Genomic DNA, 22,236 nt, shown 5'->3' on the forward strand with positions numbered 1-22,236 from the left:
CCTGTTTCTTTTTAAGATTTTATGTATTTATCCATGAGACCCCCGAGAGAGGCGGGGACCCGGGCCGGGGGCGAGGCAGGCTCCCCGCGGGGACCCCGAGGCGGGACTCGATCCGGGACCCGGGGTCACGGCCTGGGCTGCAAGCAGACGCTGTGCCCCGAGCCCCCGGCACCCTCCGTCCTGACCCCACTGACCACGAGGGCCCACGAGTCCGTCACGTCCTCTGCAAGGGCCCTGTGGACAACGCCCCACGCTCTCCCCCCACAGTGAGTGACACGCACGCGGGCTCTTACAGCTGAGGAGCTCCCGGCGAAGGCCGTGGCGGGCGTGCACCCGGGGTCCCCGCGCGGGTGTCCTGGGTGACACGGCGTGTCTGTGTGTCTAGGGAACCGAGAGCGAGGGCGTCCTGCATGACGACTGCGGTGCCGCTCGAGTTTGGGGGACTTTGGGGACGGGCGTGGGCCTCGCAGGGAAGGCCGTCCCGGGGTTTGCATGCCATGGCCCGTGACAGGGCAGGGGGACATAAGGGACAGCCCTGAGCTGCTCATGTTCCCCGGCTGCATAGACGAGGACGAGGAGGCCGACAAGAACCACATTCATCCATCTGTTCCTCCATCAACTACTTGTTCCACAGCGCACGTGGGTACCTGCCACAGGCCACGGGCGCCCGGAAACACTGGGCGGGGAGGGGACGCAGATGGCTTTGGGGGGGACGGGGGCGGAGGACCTCCGGGGGGCACCTGCAGAGACGAAGGACCCAGTCGGGCACGGACTCAGCGGCAATGTGCACAGTGACTCACCTGGGGGCAGGCACTCGGGGTGCTCCAGGCCCCTGCCCCAGGCCGCTTCCTGCCACTCCCTCCTCCTCCCTCCTCCTCCAACCCCTGCTGCACCCCCCACTCCTCCCCCGCCCCCACCCCTCGCCTTTCTCTCCACCTTCTCCTCCTCCACCCCCTCCACCTTCTCCTTCCCCTCTGCTCCCCCTCCTCCCCTCCCCCTCCTCCACCTGGGGGCTCTTCACCAATGTCACTCAGGCAGCGGGAGTTGCAGCACGGGTTAGCGCATCCCGCATCCCCACCCCTCGGAAGGAAGAGTACTGGTGACTAGAGATTACATGAATGAGCTAAACCTGTTTCTGTGCCCTGCCGATTGCTGATAGGATACAATTAATGCCATCGAGGGCCTCACAGAATATTCACTCCTGATTAAACAACTGCACTTGAACATGGATGTCAAGATTTCTTATAAGCATAAAGGCGACCTCTACCATTATAAGATGACAGAGAAGAATTTCCTGGGGAGGCCAATAGAGGTAAATGAAGGGCTTTTCACAGTATTTTATAATTGGGTGCGACCTTTGAAATCATGTGTTCCACTCTTATTTCACAAATGTATCACTTTCCTACCTAAAAGCGAACTGCGCACCTGCTGCACCCTGGGCACTGGGGGGTCCAAAGCAAAGTATTTGAAGAAACTGTGTGCTCGGGAGGCAGTTGTTTTAACAGACAGTGAAGACGAGGGCCTTGACAGGGATGTGGAAGGACGTGGAAGGACAGAGCAGGGCCTCCTGGCCCAAGGGGAGAGGTAGGAACCTGTCCAACACGTCCAGATGTGCAAGTTAATTCGGGAGGAATCAGACTGACATAGGCAGGTGAGGAAAAGGGAAGAACATTCCAGACGCACCAGTACACACAAGGGGGCAGAGGTAGAGGAAGAGAGAAAACGCACTTGGGCGGACGCCGGACCGCTGAGCCACAGAGAGAGGCAGAGACCCGCGGGGGGAGCCCGAGGCGGGACTCGATCCCGGGACCCGGAGTCACCCCCTGGGCCGTAGGCAGCCTGCTCAGCCGCTGAGCCCCCCGGGCGTCCCTGGATTTTTTTTTTTTTTAATGAAAACCTTGATGGCCTGCAAAATTTCCCAAAGACAAGAACATGTTGGAAAAACTAGTTTGTGTATCAGTAAGAGGAGCTGCCAGTAAACGGTTGCTAAGATACATTTTTCTAATTGCCACATTTTAGATGCTTTTAAATCATATTTAAATATACAAATAACTGGAAGAGTTTTTAACTGCCTATATCCTCCACGCGTCCATGTTTAGGAAAAGTAAATACGCATGAGAGATAAAATTTAATGCAAAAAAAAAAACCCCTATTGGCTCATAGAAAAAAAAAAAGACAGGTATGACATATGGGTAGGAGCTATGGACATCTTCCAACACTTAAAAATCCAGAGACTTCAAATAAAAATCTGCTTCCAGATGCTCTTGAAAAACCGAATGATCTGGCCACATGGTGCTGGCAGCGGCGGGCCCTCTTCCGTGTGCCCGGGGCCTGCCGGCCACGTGGCCTGTGTGTGCACTTGGTCGTGCTTTGCACCCGGGCCTTGGCAGGTGCACGTGCTCGTGGCACCCGGTTGGCCCCGCATCCCCTTTGTTGGGAGGTTCAGAGGCAGCGGGGCCTGCGGGGCCTCGGGCGGCTGGGGCGCGCTGGCCTCAGCTCTCTGCAGGATAATGCCGCCGGGGCGCCCTCGCCGTTTTTTTTTTTAATCGTCACCGTTTTTTTTTTTTATTTATTTAAATTCAATTTGCCACCGTATAGCTAACACCCAGCGCTCCTCTCATCGTGCGGCCTCCCAGTGCCGTCACCCACCTACCCGCCCCTTGCTATGCTTAAGTAATTGAAACCTCAGCCCATGGTACCATGGGTGTATGAGACGCCGGCGACGCGTACCTGGCTCTGAATTCTCCACGCCAGCGGGCCCTGAAATACGATACACAAGAAAGTTTGGGGACAAGCAAGTGTGGGAACCTGCCGCTGACGTGAGGCCAGGCAGCTGTTCCGCGGGGGACAGCCCATGCTCAACAGGCACGTGAGCCAGCGTGGGGACTGGGGAGGAGAGCAGAGGGCCGGCCCGGGCCGGGTGCCGCGTGCACTTCCCCGCCTCGCTCGCCGCCCACGTGCACGGGACCCACTCCTCAAGCAGCCTCCTGGTGCGCTGCCTTTGCAGTGGGCGCTGCTGTGCTCCAGCAGGGACACTAGGGAAGTTGGCCTTTTTATGTACATTCACTAAAATTGAGAGGAAGGGCTGATGGCACATAGTCCATACGTGGGGCACATAAATCCCGTCGGCACTGGTGTGCTACGCGGGGGAGGACGGGCCGCGCACTTGGCGAGAGCCGGGAGCCAGCCCTTGGGCCCCTTGCTCCGTGGTCCGTCCCTTGCTGTCCACAAACCAGGAGGCCCTCGGACGACGGGGCGCCCCGGAGAGGAGTTTGTGCCTTCGCGCCCCTCCTAGAGGATGAGAGAAGAGCATCAGCTCCCAAGGGCTCGGCAGGCCTGGGTGGGGTGCTGGGGTGTGGGGTGCGGGTGGGGTGCCAAGGGTTTTGGTAAACAGGCCAGCGCGAAGGGCAGGAGACACGGCACCGAGAGGCCGTGAGAGGAGTCTACTCTGTTGGCAAAAGGGGACGAAGGTCCAGCTCTGTCGTAGCCGTACATCGGGGGGAGGCGACCAGAGGCGGCTCCCGAGACGCTGGCTTTGCTGGCCGCCCGGGAGAGCCCAGACGCCGTCCTCGCGTGCAGAGGGGGAGGCGGAGTCCCCGGCGCTTGGGCGTCTGTGCGCTCAGGCTTCCCGCTCCGACCCGACCCGTTGGATCCGAGGGAGGAAGCGGGCCTGGCGTTGTTCCGGCTCCTTCCCAGCGAACAAGACAAGAAAGCACGACCTCTCGTCCCCTGCCCAGGTGCCTCTCAATGATGACCTCGTGGTCAGTACTGGGTTCAGCAACGGCCTGGCCACGGTGCACGTAAGTATTTCACAGGGAGCCGCCCTCAGGGATGCCCCTTGCACGCAGCGACGGAAAGGCAGGGACCAGGCCACAGAGCCGGGAAAAGCGGGCTTGGGTGACCTCGAAGCGTAGGGTTCGTTCTTCTAAGTCTCTTTCGCTCTCGGGAGCCGTCCTCACAACCGCCTTTTGCAGAGCCACCCTCTGGCTCCCGACGTGCAGGCGCGCATGGGGCCAGCGTGCGCACACAACACACGTACCCTGTTTTCTGTGGCTGGTAACAGAGGCGCGCCCCGTTAACCCCGATCATTGCGGATGGACGTGTGTACGCAAGGGCTCAGGCTGCCTCACCGTAGCCGTACACTGCACGCGCGTCCGTAGACAGCTTAGAAAAGCTCGTGACTGCCAAATGGCTAAAGGAAGACAAATTCCGCATTCTGAGCATAAATTAGCATTCTAGCGATGATTCCAATGATGCTCGTATCTTGAGCACATTTATCCCTTCAAAGACTGTGAGATGGCAGGTTGGGTTGGTGGGGACATGGACTGTCCACCTCTCTGTCGCTTCTAGGTACTCTCGACACACGCCCTCCCGCAGCACCCTTGCCCTTCCATGCGCACCTGTGACGTGCTGTTTACCGCGGTGGCGCGGGGCCCGGGTGCAAACCATACATCCTAGCCTTGTAACATTATGCGTAAAATCAGAGCGCTCGGGTTCAAGGGTCAGAGGCCTAGGAGCTTTCCTGAACAGTCGGGTGCTCGGATTTGATTGCGTGGGATTTGGGAAGATTCTGGCTGGAGAGATGTTGCTTCTTTCCCCTCCTGGGGCTTCTCAGCTCTGCTACAAACTGTGGGGTCTGCTGACAGTCCCAGCTACCGTGAGATGAGTCTTTACTGCACCCCATTTGCACTGGATTGTAGACACGATGCCTCAGGCACACCATCTGCAGCAAAAGTGCTGCCAGTGTGCCTTCCCCGCTGTCCTACTCTAAATAAAATGCTCTTGTTCACTCGTCCCCACGTAGGTGACAACCGTGGTTCAAAAAACCAGTACCTCTGAGGAAGTTTGCAGCTTTGATTTGAAAATTGACACCCAAGACATAGAAGGTAAAACGGCGTGGTTTGCACTGTCATCTTGTGCCCTGTTCTCCCCCTGCCCGAGGCCCGTCACATCCCTCTTCCTGTGGGTGGCTTCTCCCCTCCCGCTGCCCCCTGCACACCGCAGTCCTCCCCTAGCCGTGGCCCCGGGTCGGGGCTGTGCTCGCTCCTGCCGCAAGAGCTCGAAGGCACGAAGACCTACTCCTACAGGCCAGTGAATCAGGCATCAGCTCCTTCTCCCCCGACCTTCCCCAGACATGTGACCTTACGTAGCTCTTCCTTCAGGTAGACGTTCTTGGAGAGCAGAGAACTGTTATAACCGTTGGTGTCACCCGTAGTCATGAATTTCCACTAAGATCACTGGACGTGGGGATCCCTGGGCGGCTCAGCAGTTTGGCACCTGCCTTGGGCCCAGGGCGTGATCCTGGGATCCCGGGATCAAGTCCCACGTCGGGCTCCCTGCATGGAGCCTGCTTCTCCCTCTGCCTGGGTCTCTGCCTCGCTCTCTCTCAGGAATAAATAAATAAATAAATAAATAAATAAATAAATAAATAAATAAATAAATAAAACATTTAAAAAAATAAGATCACTGGAAGTGCCAACTTCCAAATCATAGATCATTTTTAAGTGTGTTCAGAGACCATTTCATCAATTACTCTCTTCCGACAGGTCCCAAACAGCTCAGAGTGGCTTACTGTCCTTTTTGTTTGCTTGTCTGTCCTTGTGTGTGCTAGCATCCAGCTTCCGAGGCTACAGCGACTCGGATTACAGGCGCATCATAGCATGTGCCAGGTGAGCCTGTTTCCACCAAGGGGAGCGCGGACTTCGAGGTCTGACTTGTGCCGTTGTATTCTCTCTTTGTATCTTTTTGAATCTTAGGAAGCCTGTAAGATGCAAAATCGTGCACTTTTTAACATGCAGGACATAATGGATATTCTGAGCTACTTCCTGTACAGAACAGCTATGTTTTTGCTCATGGTTTTCCCTTCCACTTTCGGCCTTCTTCTAATTCAAACACTGTAATATTATTATTTTTTTCTATCTCCCAGAAAGGTAGAGAGGAGATAGAAGTATTAGAAAAAGAAAAAGCAAAAGATTTTCTTATAAGCTGCTCCTAGTCTCCTACTTAGAAGAATCACACTCCGCCAGAAAAATCCCCGGCCGTTATCAGCCAGTGGTTCCCAACTCGGGCTGCACGTGGAGGTCAGCGGGAGAGCGCTCAGAACTATCCAGAGCTCTGGCCTCGCCCCTGGAGGTTACCCTGGCAGGAGCCAGCGGGGAGAACCACCGATGCTGACCCCCTGCCGACGAACCCAGACGCCTACATTGGTCTAACAGGTTCCTCTTGCTGCCAGCTAACAATTTGCCAGACACTTAATGGTGAAAAAACCCAAATTTATTCTCTTCTAATTCTGGAGGCCAGAAGTCCTAAAATCAACGGGCTGCGTTCCTCCTAGAGGCTGTAGGGGAGGAGAGTCCACTTCCTGGCCTTTTCCAGACGGAAAATAACTGATCCCCCAGTTCAAGCGGAGCTTTTTCCCTCTGTTATCATTAAAAACCAAAAACCCACCAGCTCTCCCATTTTTACCCCCCTCTGCCTTTTTCCTTAGCTCCCTCCTAGACAGACGATAGTCCTTAAAACAGTGTTTGAAAGATAAAGTATCCATTGTGGCAAACTTAGAAAAATATAGAAAAGCATGGAAAGGAAAAGAGATCGCCACTTATATTCTCGCCATCGGAGAAAGTAGCCGTGAACATTTTCGGGTATTTCCTTCCAGCCTTTTCCTGAACATGCTTATTGAGTCTCTTTCCAACATAGAACAAATTTTCTCTTTTGAATAGGCTCCACTAGAAAGGGAACAGGAATGAGAATCAATAGATTTACGCAGCTCTGGAGAGTGAACTAGTGGTGTGAGCTTGAACCGGTACCTAACCATCGTCCTCAGTTTCCTCAACTAGTTCATTAAAAGGACTGAATGACTCCTACGGTCTTTTCCAGCTCCGTTATTTAAAGTATCAGTCAGGGGGCCCCTGGGTGGCTCAGTCAGTTAAGCATCCGACTCTTGGTTTCAGCTCAGGTCCTGTTCTCAGGGTCATGAGATCAAGCCCCACATCAAGCTCTGTACTCAGTGTGGAGTCGGCTTGGGGTTCTCGCTCTCCTCCTCCCTCTGCTCCCCCCACTCATGCTCTCTCTCTCTCTCAAATAAATAAATCTTAAGGGACGCCTGGGTGGCTCAGAGGTTAAGCGCGTCTGCCTTCAGCTCAGAGCGTGATCCTGGGGTCCCGGGATTGAGTCCTGCATCAGGCTCCCTGCGTGGAGCCTGCTTCTCCCTCTGCCTGGGTCTCTGCCTCTCTCTCTCTCTCTCTCTCTCTCTCTCTCTCTCTCTCTGTCTCTCTCTCTCATGAATAAGTAAATAAAATATTTTAAAAAATAAAAAAATAAATCTTAAAAAAAAATAAAGTATCGGTCAAGTGAGCCAAGAGTTGGAATAGATGACCCAAAGATCTCTTGCAACTCTAAAATGTAGGGATTGCAATGCATGGGTTATAGAGAAGCAGGTAAGTGGAGGCCCGAATAAAACTTAAAGCCTACTAAGAAATAAGGCCTTGTCTTAAACAATCTTGTCCACTTATTTTCCTTTTCATTATCTTATTTTATGAAGTGCTTTGGATTTTTCTGTATGTAAATTTCTTGTTCATTTTTTTCACTCATTTCTGATCTGGGATTTCCTTGTCCACTTATTTACTCCATTTCCTAATCTCTGATTTATTCCAGCTACAAGCCCAGCAAAGAAGAATCCTCGTCTGGGTCCTCCCACGCCGTGATGGATATCTCCCTGCCTACCGGAGTCAACGCAAACGTAGAAGACCTACGAGCTGTAAGTGTTCTCTTACATATTGTTCTGGATGCTGGGTTTTCTTTACTGCATTCTTGTGCAGATAAAGCTATTTCCTTTTCATTTTAACATATCACTTTCATAGAATCACCTAGAATATTCTTTCCAAACCAACAATCGACCTTGGTTTTGATTTTTCAAAGTAAAGTGGGGGCGCATCCTGGCCCAGTCTGAACAAAAAGTGAGCGCATATGACTACATGTCCAGACTTTTTCAAGGGGGGGAGCTGCTCTTCGACTTTTTGAATAGTGGATTACACCTCATGTCTAACACCCCCGATGTCGGGTGAACGCATTTAAACAAAAAAGATCAACTTTAAAAAAAAATAATGAAATTAAATGCAAGCTTTCCTGTCCTCGCTCAGCTTGTGGAAGGAGTGGATCAGCTGCTCACTGACTACCAGATCAAAGACGGGCATGTTATCCTGCAGCTGGATTCCGTAAGTGCCACCTCCTACCCGCGCCCGTTTCCCATCACTACCCGGAACTCACGGGCTTAAGGCGCTGAGTCTCTTCTCTCCCATAATTTCCTCAAACCCTGAATCTACTCAACAGATTCCTTCGGATGAGTTCCTTTGTGTTCGATTCCGGATATTTGAGCTTTTTCAAGTTGGGTTTCTGAGTCCTGCCACGTTCACGGTGTACGAATACCACAGGCCAGGTAATCCCTCCGACTCTCTTCAGGGGCCTTCCTCACAGTAGTCATTGCATCGCTCCTTTCGGGAGAAGCTCACTTACCGCCCCGCCATGTCTTCAGCCCCCCAGAATCGATCACTCCACCTTTGGTCTCATCACATTTTGCAGAGAGCTCCATTATAGCCGTTGTCATGTTGCGTTGTGGCTATTTGTTGTCATGTTGTTCTCACCAAACCCAGACACAACGTTTTCATCCTTGTGCCCCTTCAGATCCAGCACAGTGTTCGGTGCATAACGTGCATCGATAACTGTTGAATGAATGAATGACCCCCACATTGGATGACTCGGTCTTTTCTGAGAACACTACATGATCAGAAAGCTCTTTGGTCTGCAAGACAGACAGCTCCACTTTAGACAGTTCTACTTGTTTAAAAAGATTCTCGAAATGAACCAAACTCTCACACCCATTCATTCTAGTTTTATCTTCTGAAATCACACGGAACGCACCTGGCCCCTCCTGCGCTGTTCTCTCCAGCCTGAACGATTACAGGCCTCTCTGTAGACGCTCATGTAACACAACCTGTCTCCTCTCATTCGCCGAAGCATCAAATATCTTGATTCTAAGAAATAAATATCGAACAGTAACATTTCAAGCACAGAAGGGGAAATCACTTTGAGGGAGGGTCGAGGGGCCCACATCAGAAGAGACGAGTCACGATTTAACCTCCCTGCACCTAAGTCACAAAAAGAAGGGTTTGGAATAACTGACCTCCGAGGCCCCCTGGGAGAGACCCACTGAGCCATAAATGTGCTGTGTGCTAATCACGGCCCCGCTCCTAACGACGCTGTCATTGCCGCAGATAAACAGTGCACCGTGTTCTATAGCCCATCCGGTTCCAAGCTGCAGAAAGTCTGTGAAGGAGTAACGTGCAAATGCGTAGAAGGTAAAGTGCACGTAACACGTTCAGGCCGCCTGCTTGTGCAAAGATGCCGCTCGTCATCCGGGGCTAATGGGCCCACCGTCACGGCCCAGGAGCAGAGGCCTCCGCTGATTCCTTGGATGCTGTAGAGCTGCTCCTCAGCAGCGTCTGAACACCCCGCTAGTCCCTACTGCCCACAGGCAGAGAAGCGCCAGCTAGACGAGTGTTGGACGGCCGAGGGCTGGCAGCGTGTGGAGCTGTCACGTTTCCCCGGGTCTGTTTAATGTGACAGGCCCAGGCCCCCGGTCTGAGAGAACAGACGCTCAGGACGGAGCCACTAGCTCCTTTCTTTGTCCTTTTCTCTTTATTTTCAATTCCCGTCAGTTGTCTATAAATCCAAGGCCGTCTCCTTGGTCAAGGAAGAGACCCAGAACTCAACAATGATCAACAACTGACTCCCTGAGGGTCTGGGTTGGTTCGGGGTTTACTTTGTTTTTCAAACACCATCGCATTTTCATGTTTCTCAGGTACTGATTGTACCAAGTTATAGCCAAGAATCAGTCCAGTTATCATTGTGGTTCCTTTAAGGGACTTTTAGTCATACTCAAAAATGGGAACTTTTCCTCCTTTCTTAATGGAAGCACGTGAATATGGGGTGACTACCCATTCTAAGCCTCTTGTTTTTGTTTGTTTTGTTGCTTTACATAACGATTCACCTCATGGAAGAGGGAAAAATGGACAGGTCTTGGCACCTGGTATGTGTTAGGTCCTACTGGGTTGTCAGGGTTTATGCACACTGTGTTTGCTGCCAAAGGGAGTGTCTGCCTCTTTATGTTAATCTAACGTTTACCATTTTTCACAAAATCCAGCTGACTGCGGACAAATGCAGGCAGAATTGGATCTGACGATCTCTGCAGATGCGAGGAAAGAAACTGCCTGTAAACCAGATATTGCCTACGGTGAGTTCAAAATTTCTATGTAGAGTTTTATTGAACATGAAATTTTATGAATGCGCGATCAGAGAGATCAGCAACTTTCCACAGTGAATTTGGATCCTACGTTCCATGTGTTCCCTTGAAAGAAAACACCATGGATTCTCAGTATTAACCTGCAAGATTACCTGTCCTGCAGCAAAGAAATGTGACTTTCATTTGAAATGACAGGAGTGATGCACGCATGTAGCCAAGACACTTTACTCCAATAGATCCCATCAAATTAAACATGTCGAATTAAAATATATCCAAAGAGAACTTCTGAATCACTTCTTGGCCTTCTGGCTAAGATCGGGGTAGTATCTGTTCTTGTCAGTTTAACATCTGATACATCCTCTGTCCGAGGACAATATATTAAGTGGATTTTTGGGATTAGGAGATAGAGTAGGAGCGTGGGCCGTCCACTCCACGCATTGACCTGGTACTGCGGGACTTCCAGGAACGGTGCCCCCCTCCCCGGGGGGAAATAAAGGTCGTGTAAGAGTAAAAAAAAAAAAATGAGAGAGAGAGAGAACTTTTGAGAGGCCACAAAGGTGTAAGATTTCATTCAAGCAGAGGCAGAGACAAAGGTGGTTTAGGGGCTTAGAATTTTTTTTGAAAAAAAAATTTTTTTTTTCAAACTCCTTTCAAAGACAAGGTAAAAATATCAACAGTAAATCATTTTAGGGGGATCCCTGGGTGGCTCAGCGGTTTGGCACCTGCCTTTGGCCCAGGGCGCGATCCTGGAGTCCCTGGATCGAGACCCACGTCAGGCTCCCGGCATGGAGCCTGCTTCTTCCTCCTCCTGTGTCTCTGCCTCTCTCTCTCTGTATCTATCTCAAATAAATAAATAAATAAATCTTTAAAAAAATAAATAAATCATTTTAAACATATGCAAAATTGCCATCTTCCTCTTCAAAAGGAACATCTTCTGGTTGTTCAGAGCTAAGCCAAACGCCCAAGTGTGGTTGTAGTCCTCTTAAGTTCAGAGGATTCATTCCTTTGTCTTCTGTCCACGGTTTCTAATGTTTATTTCTGGCTTTCTTTTTTTTTTTTCTTTTTTTCTTTTTTTTTTTTTTGTAGAGAGGAGGAGAGTGTATTGTACACTATCTCAAACCTTTTAGTGTGTATTGAAAATAGGGTATTATTTATAAAAGAAAGAGAAGTACCGTGAATTCAGCACTGTGTGTCTACTGATTGCTTTCATATATGGTTTCTCACTGGGGTCCCACGAGACCTCTTTGAGGTAACAGAGAATCATCTATAGTTTGTCACGGAAGAAACTGAGGCTCGAGAAGATTAAATAATCTGTTCAAAGTCATGCAGGAAATAAGTAGTAAAACTAAGACTCATCGTGGTCTCCAGCATTACTTCCATTGCATTACACCGAACTCTCTTACTGGAAATACAGCCATCAGAATGAACTTACGGCTTATTGTGTTTCCATAGAATTCATCTTGATATTTTAAAAAGGGTTTACTTATTTATTTGAGAGAGAGCACGTGAGCAAGGGAGGGGAGGGGAGGGGCAGAGGCAGAGGGAGAAGCAGACGCCCCGCTGAGCAGGAGCCCCACCTGGGACCGGGTCCCAGGACCCCGGGAGCTGACCTGAGTTGAAGGCAGACACTTAGCCGGCTGAGCCGCCCAGGTGCCCCCTGATTTTCTTTAAAGAGGCTAAAAAGCTGCCTAACTCAGCCAAGACCTGCTGCAGTTTTTAAGATACATTGAGAATTGAACACTATGATGCTTTAATAAAAATTTCACTAAATTATTTATCTCCTCCATTTTAGAACTATTTTTAACTCTTAAATATCAGAAAAGTACTTTAACAGACAACCAATGCCATCTGGATTTAGTTTATTACTTTCAAGAAAAGACTTGTCTGTGTTTTTTTGAAGTCCAGGGGTTGGTATTGGAATAATAAATAGAAATGAAAGAAAATAATTCCCTCCCTCCTCTTAGGCGCATAGTAGGCATTACCCATACCCACCACGGAGACTTATAAATCTGATATTCAGGACATTTTAACATTTGTTTTAACTACTAATTCATTTGGGCTTGGTTCCAGCACAGCAAATTCATTCATTCCTCTTGCTAGGTAGGATCTCAAAAATGGGCGAATCTCTGAGGCCATTCACTCCAACCCCGTCAAAAGCAAAAATGAGAGGAACTTTTCTTAGACTACACGGAAGGGATAGGTCCCTTCAAGGTGCTCAGTCCAAAACTGCGATCTAATACCGTGGATTAAAAATCGATGCCTGGATGAAAACAGGATAGAGAACGTCTCGCGTCAGCTGCCAATCCAAGCAAAGATGAGTCAGAACACGGAATCCTATCAAAATCCAAAGATTGAAGCCCTGGGGGGTATCCGCGGAGTCAAGGCGAGGGAACCCGAGGCCCACGGGCAGGCAGGACTGATGGATAAGGGCCCCCCGTGGGCACGTTCCCCGTGGGCATGGCCGTTAACCCTAAAGGGCCCGAATCTGAGCTTCACGTCGGACGAGGCGTCTTTTGTCTGTCTAGCCCGCGTCGGTCCTTTAGTTTAATGCTGCTCTTCCCCTAGTCAGCCCGTCCTGTGGCCGTGGCCGGGGCTGATCACTGAGTGGAATGATCAGCAGAAGCAGATGGGGGTACTCAGGAGGTGCGAGAAGGTGCGAGAGTCACCTCGGGGGCCCGTAAGAGCGCGTGCCGGGTTTCATTTCTCATTTGTTCGATAAACTCCGGTTTCGCTGGACGTGGCGGCAGTGATGTTAAGCTTGCATCCCTGTGTTGTTTCTTCCACCAGCTTATAAAGTCCAAATCACATCCATCACTAAGGAAAATGTCTTCATTAAGTACGCTGCGACCCTCCTGGATGTCTACAAAGCTGGTAAGCATTCATTCGTTCACTCATTCATTCATTCATTCCCTCAACAAATATTTAGTACTTACCAGCCACCATTATGTGAGACATTATATTGATAGACTAGGCATTATATTAGACACGACAACACAGCTTGGATAACGCAGCCAGAGCCAGAGCCTTCATAAAATCAGTATTCTGGGGCGGCCCCGGGGGCCCAGCGGTTTAGCCCTGCGGCCCGGGGCGTGATCCTGGAGATGGGGATCAGTCCCGCACTGGGGTCCCCGCAGGGAGCCTGCTTCTCCCTCTGCCTCTGTCTCTGCCTCTCTCTGTGCCTCTCATGAATAAATAAGTAAAATCTTTTAAAAAATAAAAGAAAAAATCAATATTCTGTTCAAGGAGACACATTCAAACAAAAAAAGAATAGGAACAAACAAACTAAACCTTTATCAATCGTAACAGGTAGACATCTAAGACGTCATTCACTCATGTGAGAAACTCCTGCAGTGCGATTTCAGCGTCCTTTAGGGGTGGCATTAGAGTTAGCCATTTTCTTTTTTTTAGATTTTATTGGTTCATGAGAGACACAGAGAGAGAGAGAGAGGCAGAGACACAGGCGGAGGGAGAAGCAGGCTCCCTGCAGGGACTCGATCCCGGGACCCGGGGTGACGGCCTGGGCCGAAGGCAGCTGCTCCACCGTGGGCCCCCCGGGGGTCCCAGGAGTTAACCATTTTTAAAGGGATGGGGTGGAGAGGAAACCAAACATGCAAAGGCCCCGAGACAGCAGGTGACCTGGCACCATCAGGAGCTGAAGGAGCCCCTGGGTGACCGAGACCGGGAGACACTGGTATGAGATGAAGCTGAGACATGGGCAGAAGCTGGGCCCCCCAGGGGTCTATAAGGCATGGCAAGAAATTCGGATTTTATTCTAGAAGTCCAAGGGGAAGCTATTTAATACAAGGTTTGAGGCAGGCAGGTGACATGATCTGTTTATGGTTTTGAAAGACCATCCTGGCTTCCCTGTGGGAGGGATCAGAGTAGAAGCAGGGAAACCAGGTCGGAGCATCTGTGAAGCACAGAGCGGCGGGTTGGACGCCAGGTGAGGGTCAATGAGGCTTTTAATAATCAATACAGTGAAATGAATCCATGTGGAAAATAACATAGAAAACACTGTAAACTATGTTCCTTTTTATTCTCTAATTAAACTGAACTATAAGTATTTCACAACTACTTGTCAAATTATATAAATGGTCACACAAAGGATTCCTTAAAGCATTCTAAGGATTCCAAATAAGTTTTCTTATTTTTGAAAATTGTCGGTTCTTATTTTGTTTGACTCAGTACAGGACTGCCCCGTCTGAGCTTTGATTTGACAGTGAGGAACCGCATCAAACTTTTCCAATTACATCTTTATTCAATTGATAGTCTTTACACGACGCAGAATCTCAATAAGCAATTTCTCCTAACAGCAACAATATTGTTCGTGGTCCCCAAGTCTCTCTCAGCTTCTGCTAAATTGGTAGTAATTACATTAGAAATGTTTCTAGTCCTTCGGACCCTGTCTGACATTTTTAATGTATTATTATCGTCATCATCATCATAATTATTATATTATTTATTATTATCAGTGAATAATAATTAACAGATAATGTAGCTCCATTACCAGCTAATGATGAATCTACTACTACTACTACTGAACAATCTACTGAATTTTTGAAATTTGAGGATTTCCTTTCTTAATTTTTATTCCTCTTCAACCCTGAGAATTTTACAAACACCTTAGATGCAGTTTTAGGATTCACAAATTTTTTTTTTAAACTTAGAAGTTCATTGTATTTTTTTTTTACTTTTGTCACTAAAACAAAAACATTTTCGTATAACTAGCTTTTCCCTTAAATTGATTTTATTTGGTTTTACACCAAGTTTATAATCATGCTTGATTTTATAACAGCTCTTGCTCCAATTTCAGTTTCCTTTGTTTTTTATACAATTCCATTATTCTTTCTCTAATCTCTGAGCTTATTAAAGCTGAAATATATTTTCTTGAATATCTGAAGATGGTATTGACATAACTGCTCGACTAGACTATATGTGTCCAACACATATCAATCCACTTTCTAAATATTTGCTCCTATCCCACAGCATCTATCAAAGTGAGCCCGGGCTTGGTAGAATTTCCAAACTGCCTTTGTGATGCTAGCACTACCAGCTGCCTGTCAAAATCCCAATATTTTTCCAGTTTTCATTATTGCAATGTTTAAAGATTTTCCTATTTTGACTTACTTTGGCCTAGTGTCGTATTAGGTATGTCGTAGGAGACACTAAATTTATGAAGATAATATGTAAGGTGAGTTTTTGCTTGGCTCGCATCTATGTAGTGTCTAGAGACACTTGGTACCTGCTTGGTAGGGAATTCAGTTGATGCCAAATGGAACAGCTGGGAATTTCAGAATTTTTGCTGAAGCCTAGCTTTCCTCTAACATTCTATTTGCACCAATAAGGTGTTCACATAAATATTCCTCATTGACTCCTTTTCTCTCAGACAGTTTGATATGTTGCTCTGTTGTTGCTTCCAGTACCTTGAAATCAATAAAACCCAATAAGTTATCATCAAAGTTTCCATTTTTAAATTTTATGTGACTTTTATCACTTTTTATATTAAGTAGTCGATTTCTCAAGAACGATTGAAATTTTGTCACCTTACTTATATTTTCCAAAAAGTTGTGTTCTCATTTCAGTAGATAGAACTTTTGCAGTCAGTAGGACCGCAAGTCTACACTGTACCTTTATGTTTATACTGATTTTCTTCTCCTTTGAAATTCTTTCAAGTGTTTCAAGTATGAAAATGCTTGAACATTTTTAGCCATAGACTAGAGTTAGCTTCTAACACATGCTTTCCAAATCTATTTGCTTGATCAATACTCTGATAAAAAAGAATGCTTTTCTGGTTTTTATTATTTCAAATGTTTCACTGTATGAAATCGATTTGTGATGTTATTCTATTTTTTTCTCATTGATGATCACATTTTTTTTTTAAAATCTGAACCATGATTGTCGCTCTGATGAAAACAGGTGGTTAGCACTCTGATCTTCTCACAGGGTGGGAAGCACCGTTTGCAACCAGCTCTCACATTCTAAGGGAGAATAAGCCATTCCTATCTTTACTGAAATAATCAAGTGCTCTTCATTCTGGAAATACAAATTATTTGTCTTATGTTGTACCAATTCTTGCATAGTATCAGAAGACACTCCAGGTTGTTCTGGAATATTGCACAGTATCAGATGATTTCCAAGCTGTAGTTTGTTTTTTTTTTTTTCATCAGTATCATTTCTTCTTTGTCCTCCTGTCTGTCTGGAAGATTCATATTTATGACGTTTAAAAGGAAATGTTAAGAGATTTTTGCATACTTTATTATCTCTTCATTCTGGGTGTTCACTTTTTAATATATATAAATCTTAAATTTACGTAAATATCAGAACACCACCTATTTGGCACTTACCCAAGAATTGCTGCACACGAACAACAAGCCAAACTAAAAACTAAACTATCCAGAGCAGAGGGCAACCATGCAGTTCAAGAATAATGATGAGCAAAAATAAAATAAAAAATAAATAAATTTAAAAAAAAGAATGATGAGCTGATGTTCCCCCTAAAACACAGGGGGCTCAGAGTAAAGATGTAAATGGGAAAAGGTCCGTGACGGTAGAAGCTGAGGTTAGTTACCTAGTCCCTCTTCTGAGTAGGCCGCAGATTTCCACAGCAAAAGGCTTTTGAAAATAATAGTAAGGCCCCAGCAGCGACACTGCTACCCTGACGGGGCCGAGCTGGTAAACAGCGCTGGGGATGCAGCTTAGGTCCTGCTGCCTGGGGAAGTCATGTCCTCACGGTCACTGGGGGAGAAACATCGGCTGGAGCCAAGGCGTGCACACTCGAGGTTCACCGTATATGCAGTCACTACTACGTCTAGGTTCCGAAGTTTTTCAGGATTTAATGATTCGGATGACTCTGTCCGAGTTAAACAGCTCACCCCCAGGTCCGAGTCTATAGCAATGACTCAGGCCCAGGCCCCGCCCCAGGGAGTTCCCAGCCTCGCTGAAGACACAGCCGCGTAGACGCCAACATTGTGACAGAAATCCAGGTACGGTGGGAGGAAGGGAGAGACAGCGGTTTACCACGAAGAACATCCAGGGGTGTCTGCTGGCGACCTTGCGAGGTGCAGATGCACCCGGGTGCAGGGCAGCCCGGCCGCAGGGGAGGGGATGCGTGCCCCGTAAGGGACCTGCGTCCCGACTCCTCCTGGGTTCCTCCCCTGGGGGTCCCAGAGTTCCCCTCTTTCAAGTCCTCCACGTCCTTTCACACACCCCTCGCCTGTCTACAAAGCCGGTCATTGCCAGCAACCAAATAACCTTTTCATCTTGTTGTGTGACATTTGGGGATTAATGTTCAACCGTAGAGAAGGTCTCGCAGTTCCCGGTTCTACGGGAAGAAGTGCTTCGGGCGCGCTCCTCGGGCCTAGGCCCTCCTCCCACGTTCACGGCCCCCTACGGGACCTGTACGGGGTGGGCTGTAGCGTCGTTCCCACCTTCCAGATGCGAGGTCTGAGCCTTCGCCCGTCCAGGGCCCCACAGCCAGCAAAGGGCAGCGAGCCTGGTTCCAGATCCCAGAGCCGTAACCGTAGGGACGCTGCCACCCTCCGGCAGCCGCTCGGCATCGACTTAGACCCCTCCGTCGCCAGCGGGGGAACTGGAGTTGTTGAGGCGCTTGTGCTCACGGCGTCGTGACATGCACGTGATCGTCCCCTTGTGTCTCCCAGGTGAGGCCGCTGCCCAGAAAGACTCTGAAATCACCTTCATTAAAAAGGCCACGTGTGCGAACGCTGAGCTGGAGAAAGGAAGACGCTACTTAATTATGGGTAAAGAAGCCCTCCAGATAAAGCACAATTTCAGTTTCAGGTAAGTCCTATTGGAGTCTCTGGTCTTCCCTTCAAAACCAGGCGTCATTTATTCTTAATTACGTGTTTCCGCTGTGTCCTGCTGTCAACCAGCAGACCACGAGCTAGGGGCCTACATGCAATGGTGTGAATCCACACTTGATCCAAGGCCCAGAAGCAGTGAAACACGCGAATTTAAGACAACGAACCACTCAAAACGCAGAGGGCGGCTGAGTGCTCACTGATCGATGAACCCTGGGGCCCGGGTCTGACGACGCCTCGAGGGCGCTCATCCGACCCCCCAACATCCGCCCCTCTGTAGGGCCTGAGACGACATGTCCTGTTTGTAAGACAGAAGTGTTTATGCATTTTATTGTCTCTTTTTGAAAAATAGGGCTTGAAACAGATACCGTCCTGCCTTCAATCGTGGGAGCCCCAAGCAGTTTCCTGGGGTTTGGGGGTGTCCTCCCCGGGGGGGCGGTGAGCAGAGTCCGGCTGGCCACGCGGCCGCGAGGGGCCTGAGCCGCCCCAACAGCCGGGGCTTCCGGGGCCTTCTCCCCGCGGCCGCCGCCACGCTGCTCCCTTGTCCGTTTTCTCGGCAGGTACATCTACCCCTTGGACTCCTCGACCTGGATTGAATACTGGCCTACGGCGGACGCCGCGTGCCCAGCCTGCCCGGCGTTCTTGGCCAATTTAGAAGAGTTTGCCGAAGACATCTTTCTAAACGGCTGTGAAAACTCCTGAACTAGTTGAGCTATGCACAGTTCTCACCCTGGGCTCCTGCTGCTGAAGGGTCTCCCTTTCCTTCCTTCCTTTCTTCTCTTTTTCCCAAAAACCATTCACAGCTGGTCTTATTGGGAAAGCTCGCTTTCCTTAGGATTAGTGGCACTTGCTTTTATTAGGGGATGATTTTAAGAGCTGTAACTTTCGGGAATAACATGGCCTTGGGGGGCATGGAGACAGAGCCTCCGTCCAAGGTTATCGGACACCAGATGCAATAAAAATTGGAAGCCTCCTAGACCCGCCGCTCAGGAATGCTTGCTGGGGACGCAAGAGTAGCCCCACTGAGGTGTGGTTTCTTACCATTACATGGCCTTTGCTTGAAAGAAAACACCAAGGAACAGAGAATGGATCATTAAAACCTGACCTTGCTTTCCATGTGCAGAACCGGGGAGGGGGCTGTTATTTCACGCTGGGGCCGCTTCAACCCCCCAGGAGGCGGGACGGGTGGACGGAGCCGCAGCGCAGACCCGGGAGGCCTAGCGTCACGCCCTCAGCAAACAGACGGTGGGAGGCCCCTGCCCTCCAGTGCCCTCTCCTCACCCTCGTGGAGACCCCCCCGGGTCCCCCCAGCACCTGGCCATGCCCCCGGGACTTGCTCCGGCCACGGATCGCCGCCCTGGAAGGCAGGCCGCAGGCAGCAACCTGGAGGAGAGGGGCCGAGTGGGAACGGGGAGACTGTTCTGGCCCCAACCAGGTCTCCGGGGCCCACCCAATTTGTAAGGACGTTGATTTTTAAGTGACATTTTGGGGGTAGCTCTTTGATCTCACAAGGGAATCTTCACGTAGGGCCCCACTCAATGTGTCAAGACCCCTCCGCCGAGGTGCGGGGTTGTCATGAGCCCGATTTACGGACGGGGACGGGAGGCCGAGAAGGGCGCCGTTGCCCGCTTAACGCAGCCGGGCCTGAGAGCGGCCCGTCCGGCTCTGGGCACACTGGCCCGTCTTGCACACGGTTACCTCGCGCCCGTCGCTCGACGGTGGCCTCAGACCCAGGCGGGTGCAGGCTGGAGCCTCTCGCTGGGTTTACGCAGTGGAGGCCTCCCCAGGTGACCCGCGGAGCAGCCCGGCCGTCAGGGCGACCGACCGAGGACAAGGCCGCGCACGGCCAGGGGAGCGGCTGAGGCGTGCAGGGCCCTGGCAGCAGCGCCGAGGTCTCCGGCCCCCGGGAGTGCGGATCTGTTCCTGTTCCCGTGGAAGCTCCCTCGGCAGGCGCAGCCCGCGGCCCGGACTCTGCCCCGGGGGCGGGGGGTCCACGTCCCCATGGACGCCGCTCGCTGTCCGAGCTTGGGGCAGCCTTCGCAGTGGGTCCCCCGTGGCAGGGCTTCCAAACAGCCGCCAGACCCCACGGCCGCGCCGCCGCCCATCCAGCAGCATCCCCACCGCCCACTCCTCCCCGCAGGCCCATCAGCCCGGGTGCTGGCACCCCTGGGGGCCCCGGGGCCAGGCTGCACCGCGCTGTCCCCCACGGCTGGCGCCGCCCAACGGGGAACATCCCCGGGAATGCGCAGCGGAAGGCCCACGCCCAAGGCTTGACCTTGCCCCGCAGGGACCGTGACAGGCCCTGTGTCCCTGCGGCCTGGGAACCGCGGGCTGAACGCTCAAGGCCTCTCTGCTGCGTGAGGAAGACGTGGCCCCGCAGGCCGGGCCGGGGTGCTGGTGGCCTGGTGGCCTCGGGCAGGATGCGGCCTGGCAGCAGGGGAGGGGACTGACCCTCTGAGGTCCCGCGTGGAGGAGCGGCAGCCCCGCGCCTTCGGCCAGGAAGGGGGTGGCTGGTCATCTCGTGGTTCAGGCGACGTTCTTGTCCTATTTTCTGCTCAGACCTGATGCTGAAAGAGTCGTGTTCCCAGTCCTGACCCATCTGTCTGGTGCTGGCACCGTGTCCCCCCATGGCACGGCCTCAACGGCAGCCCGGTCACCTCTGGGCCACCCAGCAGGCTCATGTGCCCGGCGTGTCGCCCACATGGGGCACAGCCGTGCGCCCCGCCAGTACTGCAGAGGTCCCCGTGGACCCGCCCCGGGGCAGCCCCGCCAGACGCTCCCCACGTGCAGCTCGGCACCGGCCCCATGGGCGTCTCTGCTCCCACACACCTGGCCTGGGGGAGGGACGGGCGACAGAAGTGAGAGATGAGAGCCCTGCGGGTCCCCTCTGCCGCCAGGCCCGCACCCCAACACGGCCTCACCTCCCGACACGGCCGCCTCCCCACAGGCCCCCACCACAGGCTCCGTGTGCACCCCACACAGGCCCTGCGGGGACACTGCCCGCCTCCCCCTGCCTCGGTGTCACCTGTACAAACCCACATCCTCTCTCAGTGGCTCCAGGGGGCCCGGGGGGTCGCCCGGCCATCTGCACCTGCTCTGCCTCCTGAAGCCTCCGCTCTCACGCCTGTAAGCCAGGAGGCTAGTGGCCCCACTGCCGGGACCCCCGCGACACATGTAGGGAGTGACCTGCAGGGCCACGCAGGCAGCCTTCGGGGGAGCACCTGCACCCAGGCCGCGGCCCTGCCACGCTGCGCACCTTCAGTGGGGAGGCGGGCAGCGGGGCCCGAGCTTAGGGGCCACGCCTTCCCTCGCCCGCACCATCGGGCCCCCTGCGCCCTGGGCTCCGGCGCAGTCACTGGCCTTGCTGTGCTCACAGGGCACGGCCAGCAGGGAGTGGCCGTGAGGGCCTGACTGGGGTGGGCATGGGGTGCAGCGAGGACCTCCACACGACATTAGGACGCAGCACAGTTTAAGCACAACTTGAGGAAGTCTCGCTGCAGGCCCCCCACCCCCTCAAAGGACGCGAACGTGCCGATGGACACCAGGCATCCTCCCACGGGCCCCACAGCTCGGGAGGTTCAGGCGCCCGGGAGCGCGGCGAGGGCTCAGCCACTTAGGCGTCTCCTGACTCCAGTTCAGGTCCCGATGGGGCGCCCTGGGTCCTCTCATCAGCCCCCTGCCCAGCTCCCCGCCGACGGCACAGGCCAGGAGGGCCCCCGGGGAGCCAGGGCCACCACTTGGCAGCAGCATCTGGCGTGTCCTCCCCTGCGTGCCCTCCACTCCCCGGGGCCCGGGCCCGACGGGAGGCCGCTCCTTCCTTATGTGCTGAGCGTGGGAATGAAAACGGCCCCTGGGGTGGCCGCAGTGTGTGTGTGTGTGTGTGTGTGTGTGAGACACGGGACGCGGTGGACGTGCTACCACGGGGCACCGAGACGGTGAGGACGTAGGACCTGCCGTGGTCGGGGACCTCCCCAATGCTCCTGAGGTCAGCAAGCCCCTCACTGTGATCCTGTGAAGACGGAGCAGCGACATCAGCCAGGTGGGGGCTGCAGGGTTAGGAGCCGTGTCCGCTGTCCCCCGCGTCGGGCCCTGCTCAGCGCAGAGCCTGCTTCTCCCGCCCTC

At 51.8% G+C, this 22,236-nt stretch overlaps 1 protein-coding gene and 1 non-coding gene across 2 annotated transcripts in view; both read left to right on the plus strand.

Moving 5' to 3' along the window:
* The window catches only part of C5 (complement C5), a 75,030-nt gene extending 55,940 nt beyond the window's left edge, over positions 1-19,090 (plus strand). The window contains exons 30-41 of the mRNA XM_041761830.1: positions 1,160-1,312; positions 3,738-3,800; positions 4,805-4,886; positions 5,612-5,669; positions 7,654-7,756; positions 8,139-8,213; positions 8,329-8,434; positions 9,270-9,353; positions 10,199-10,288; positions 13,085-13,168; positions 17,956-18,094; positions 18,675-19,090. Coding sequence (XP_041617764.1) covers positions 1,160-1,312; positions 3,738-3,800; positions 4,805-4,886; positions 5,612-5,669; positions 7,654-7,756; positions 8,139-8,213; positions 8,329-8,434; positions 9,270-9,353; positions 10,199-10,288; positions 13,085-13,168; positions 17,956-18,094; positions 18,675-18,816 — 1,179 coding nt within the window. The 3' untranslated portion in view covers positions 18,817-19,090. The remainder of the gene's footprint in view (positions 1-1,159; positions 1,313-3,737; positions 3,801-4,804; positions 4,887-5,611; positions 5,670-7,653; positions 7,757-8,138; positions 8,214-8,328; positions 8,435-9,269; positions 9,354-10,198; positions 10,289-13,084; positions 13,169-17,955; positions 18,095-18,674) is intronic.
* On the plus strand, positions 10,587-10,776 carry LOC121496397. The gene has a single exon (XR_005989217.1). It is a non-coding gene; the product is annotated as a U2 spliceosomal RNA (small nuclear RNA).
* Positions 19,091-22,236: the final 3,146 nt, after the last annotated feature.

The sequence above is a fragment of the Vulpes lagopus genome, chromosome 7 (genome assembly GCF_018345385.1).
Source record: "Vulpes lagopus strain Blue_001 chromosome 7, ASM1834538v1, whole genome shotgun sequence".
NCBI classification, from domain to species: domain Eukaryota; kingdom Metazoa; phylum Chordata; class Mammalia; order Carnivora; family Canidae; genus Vulpes; species Vulpes lagopus.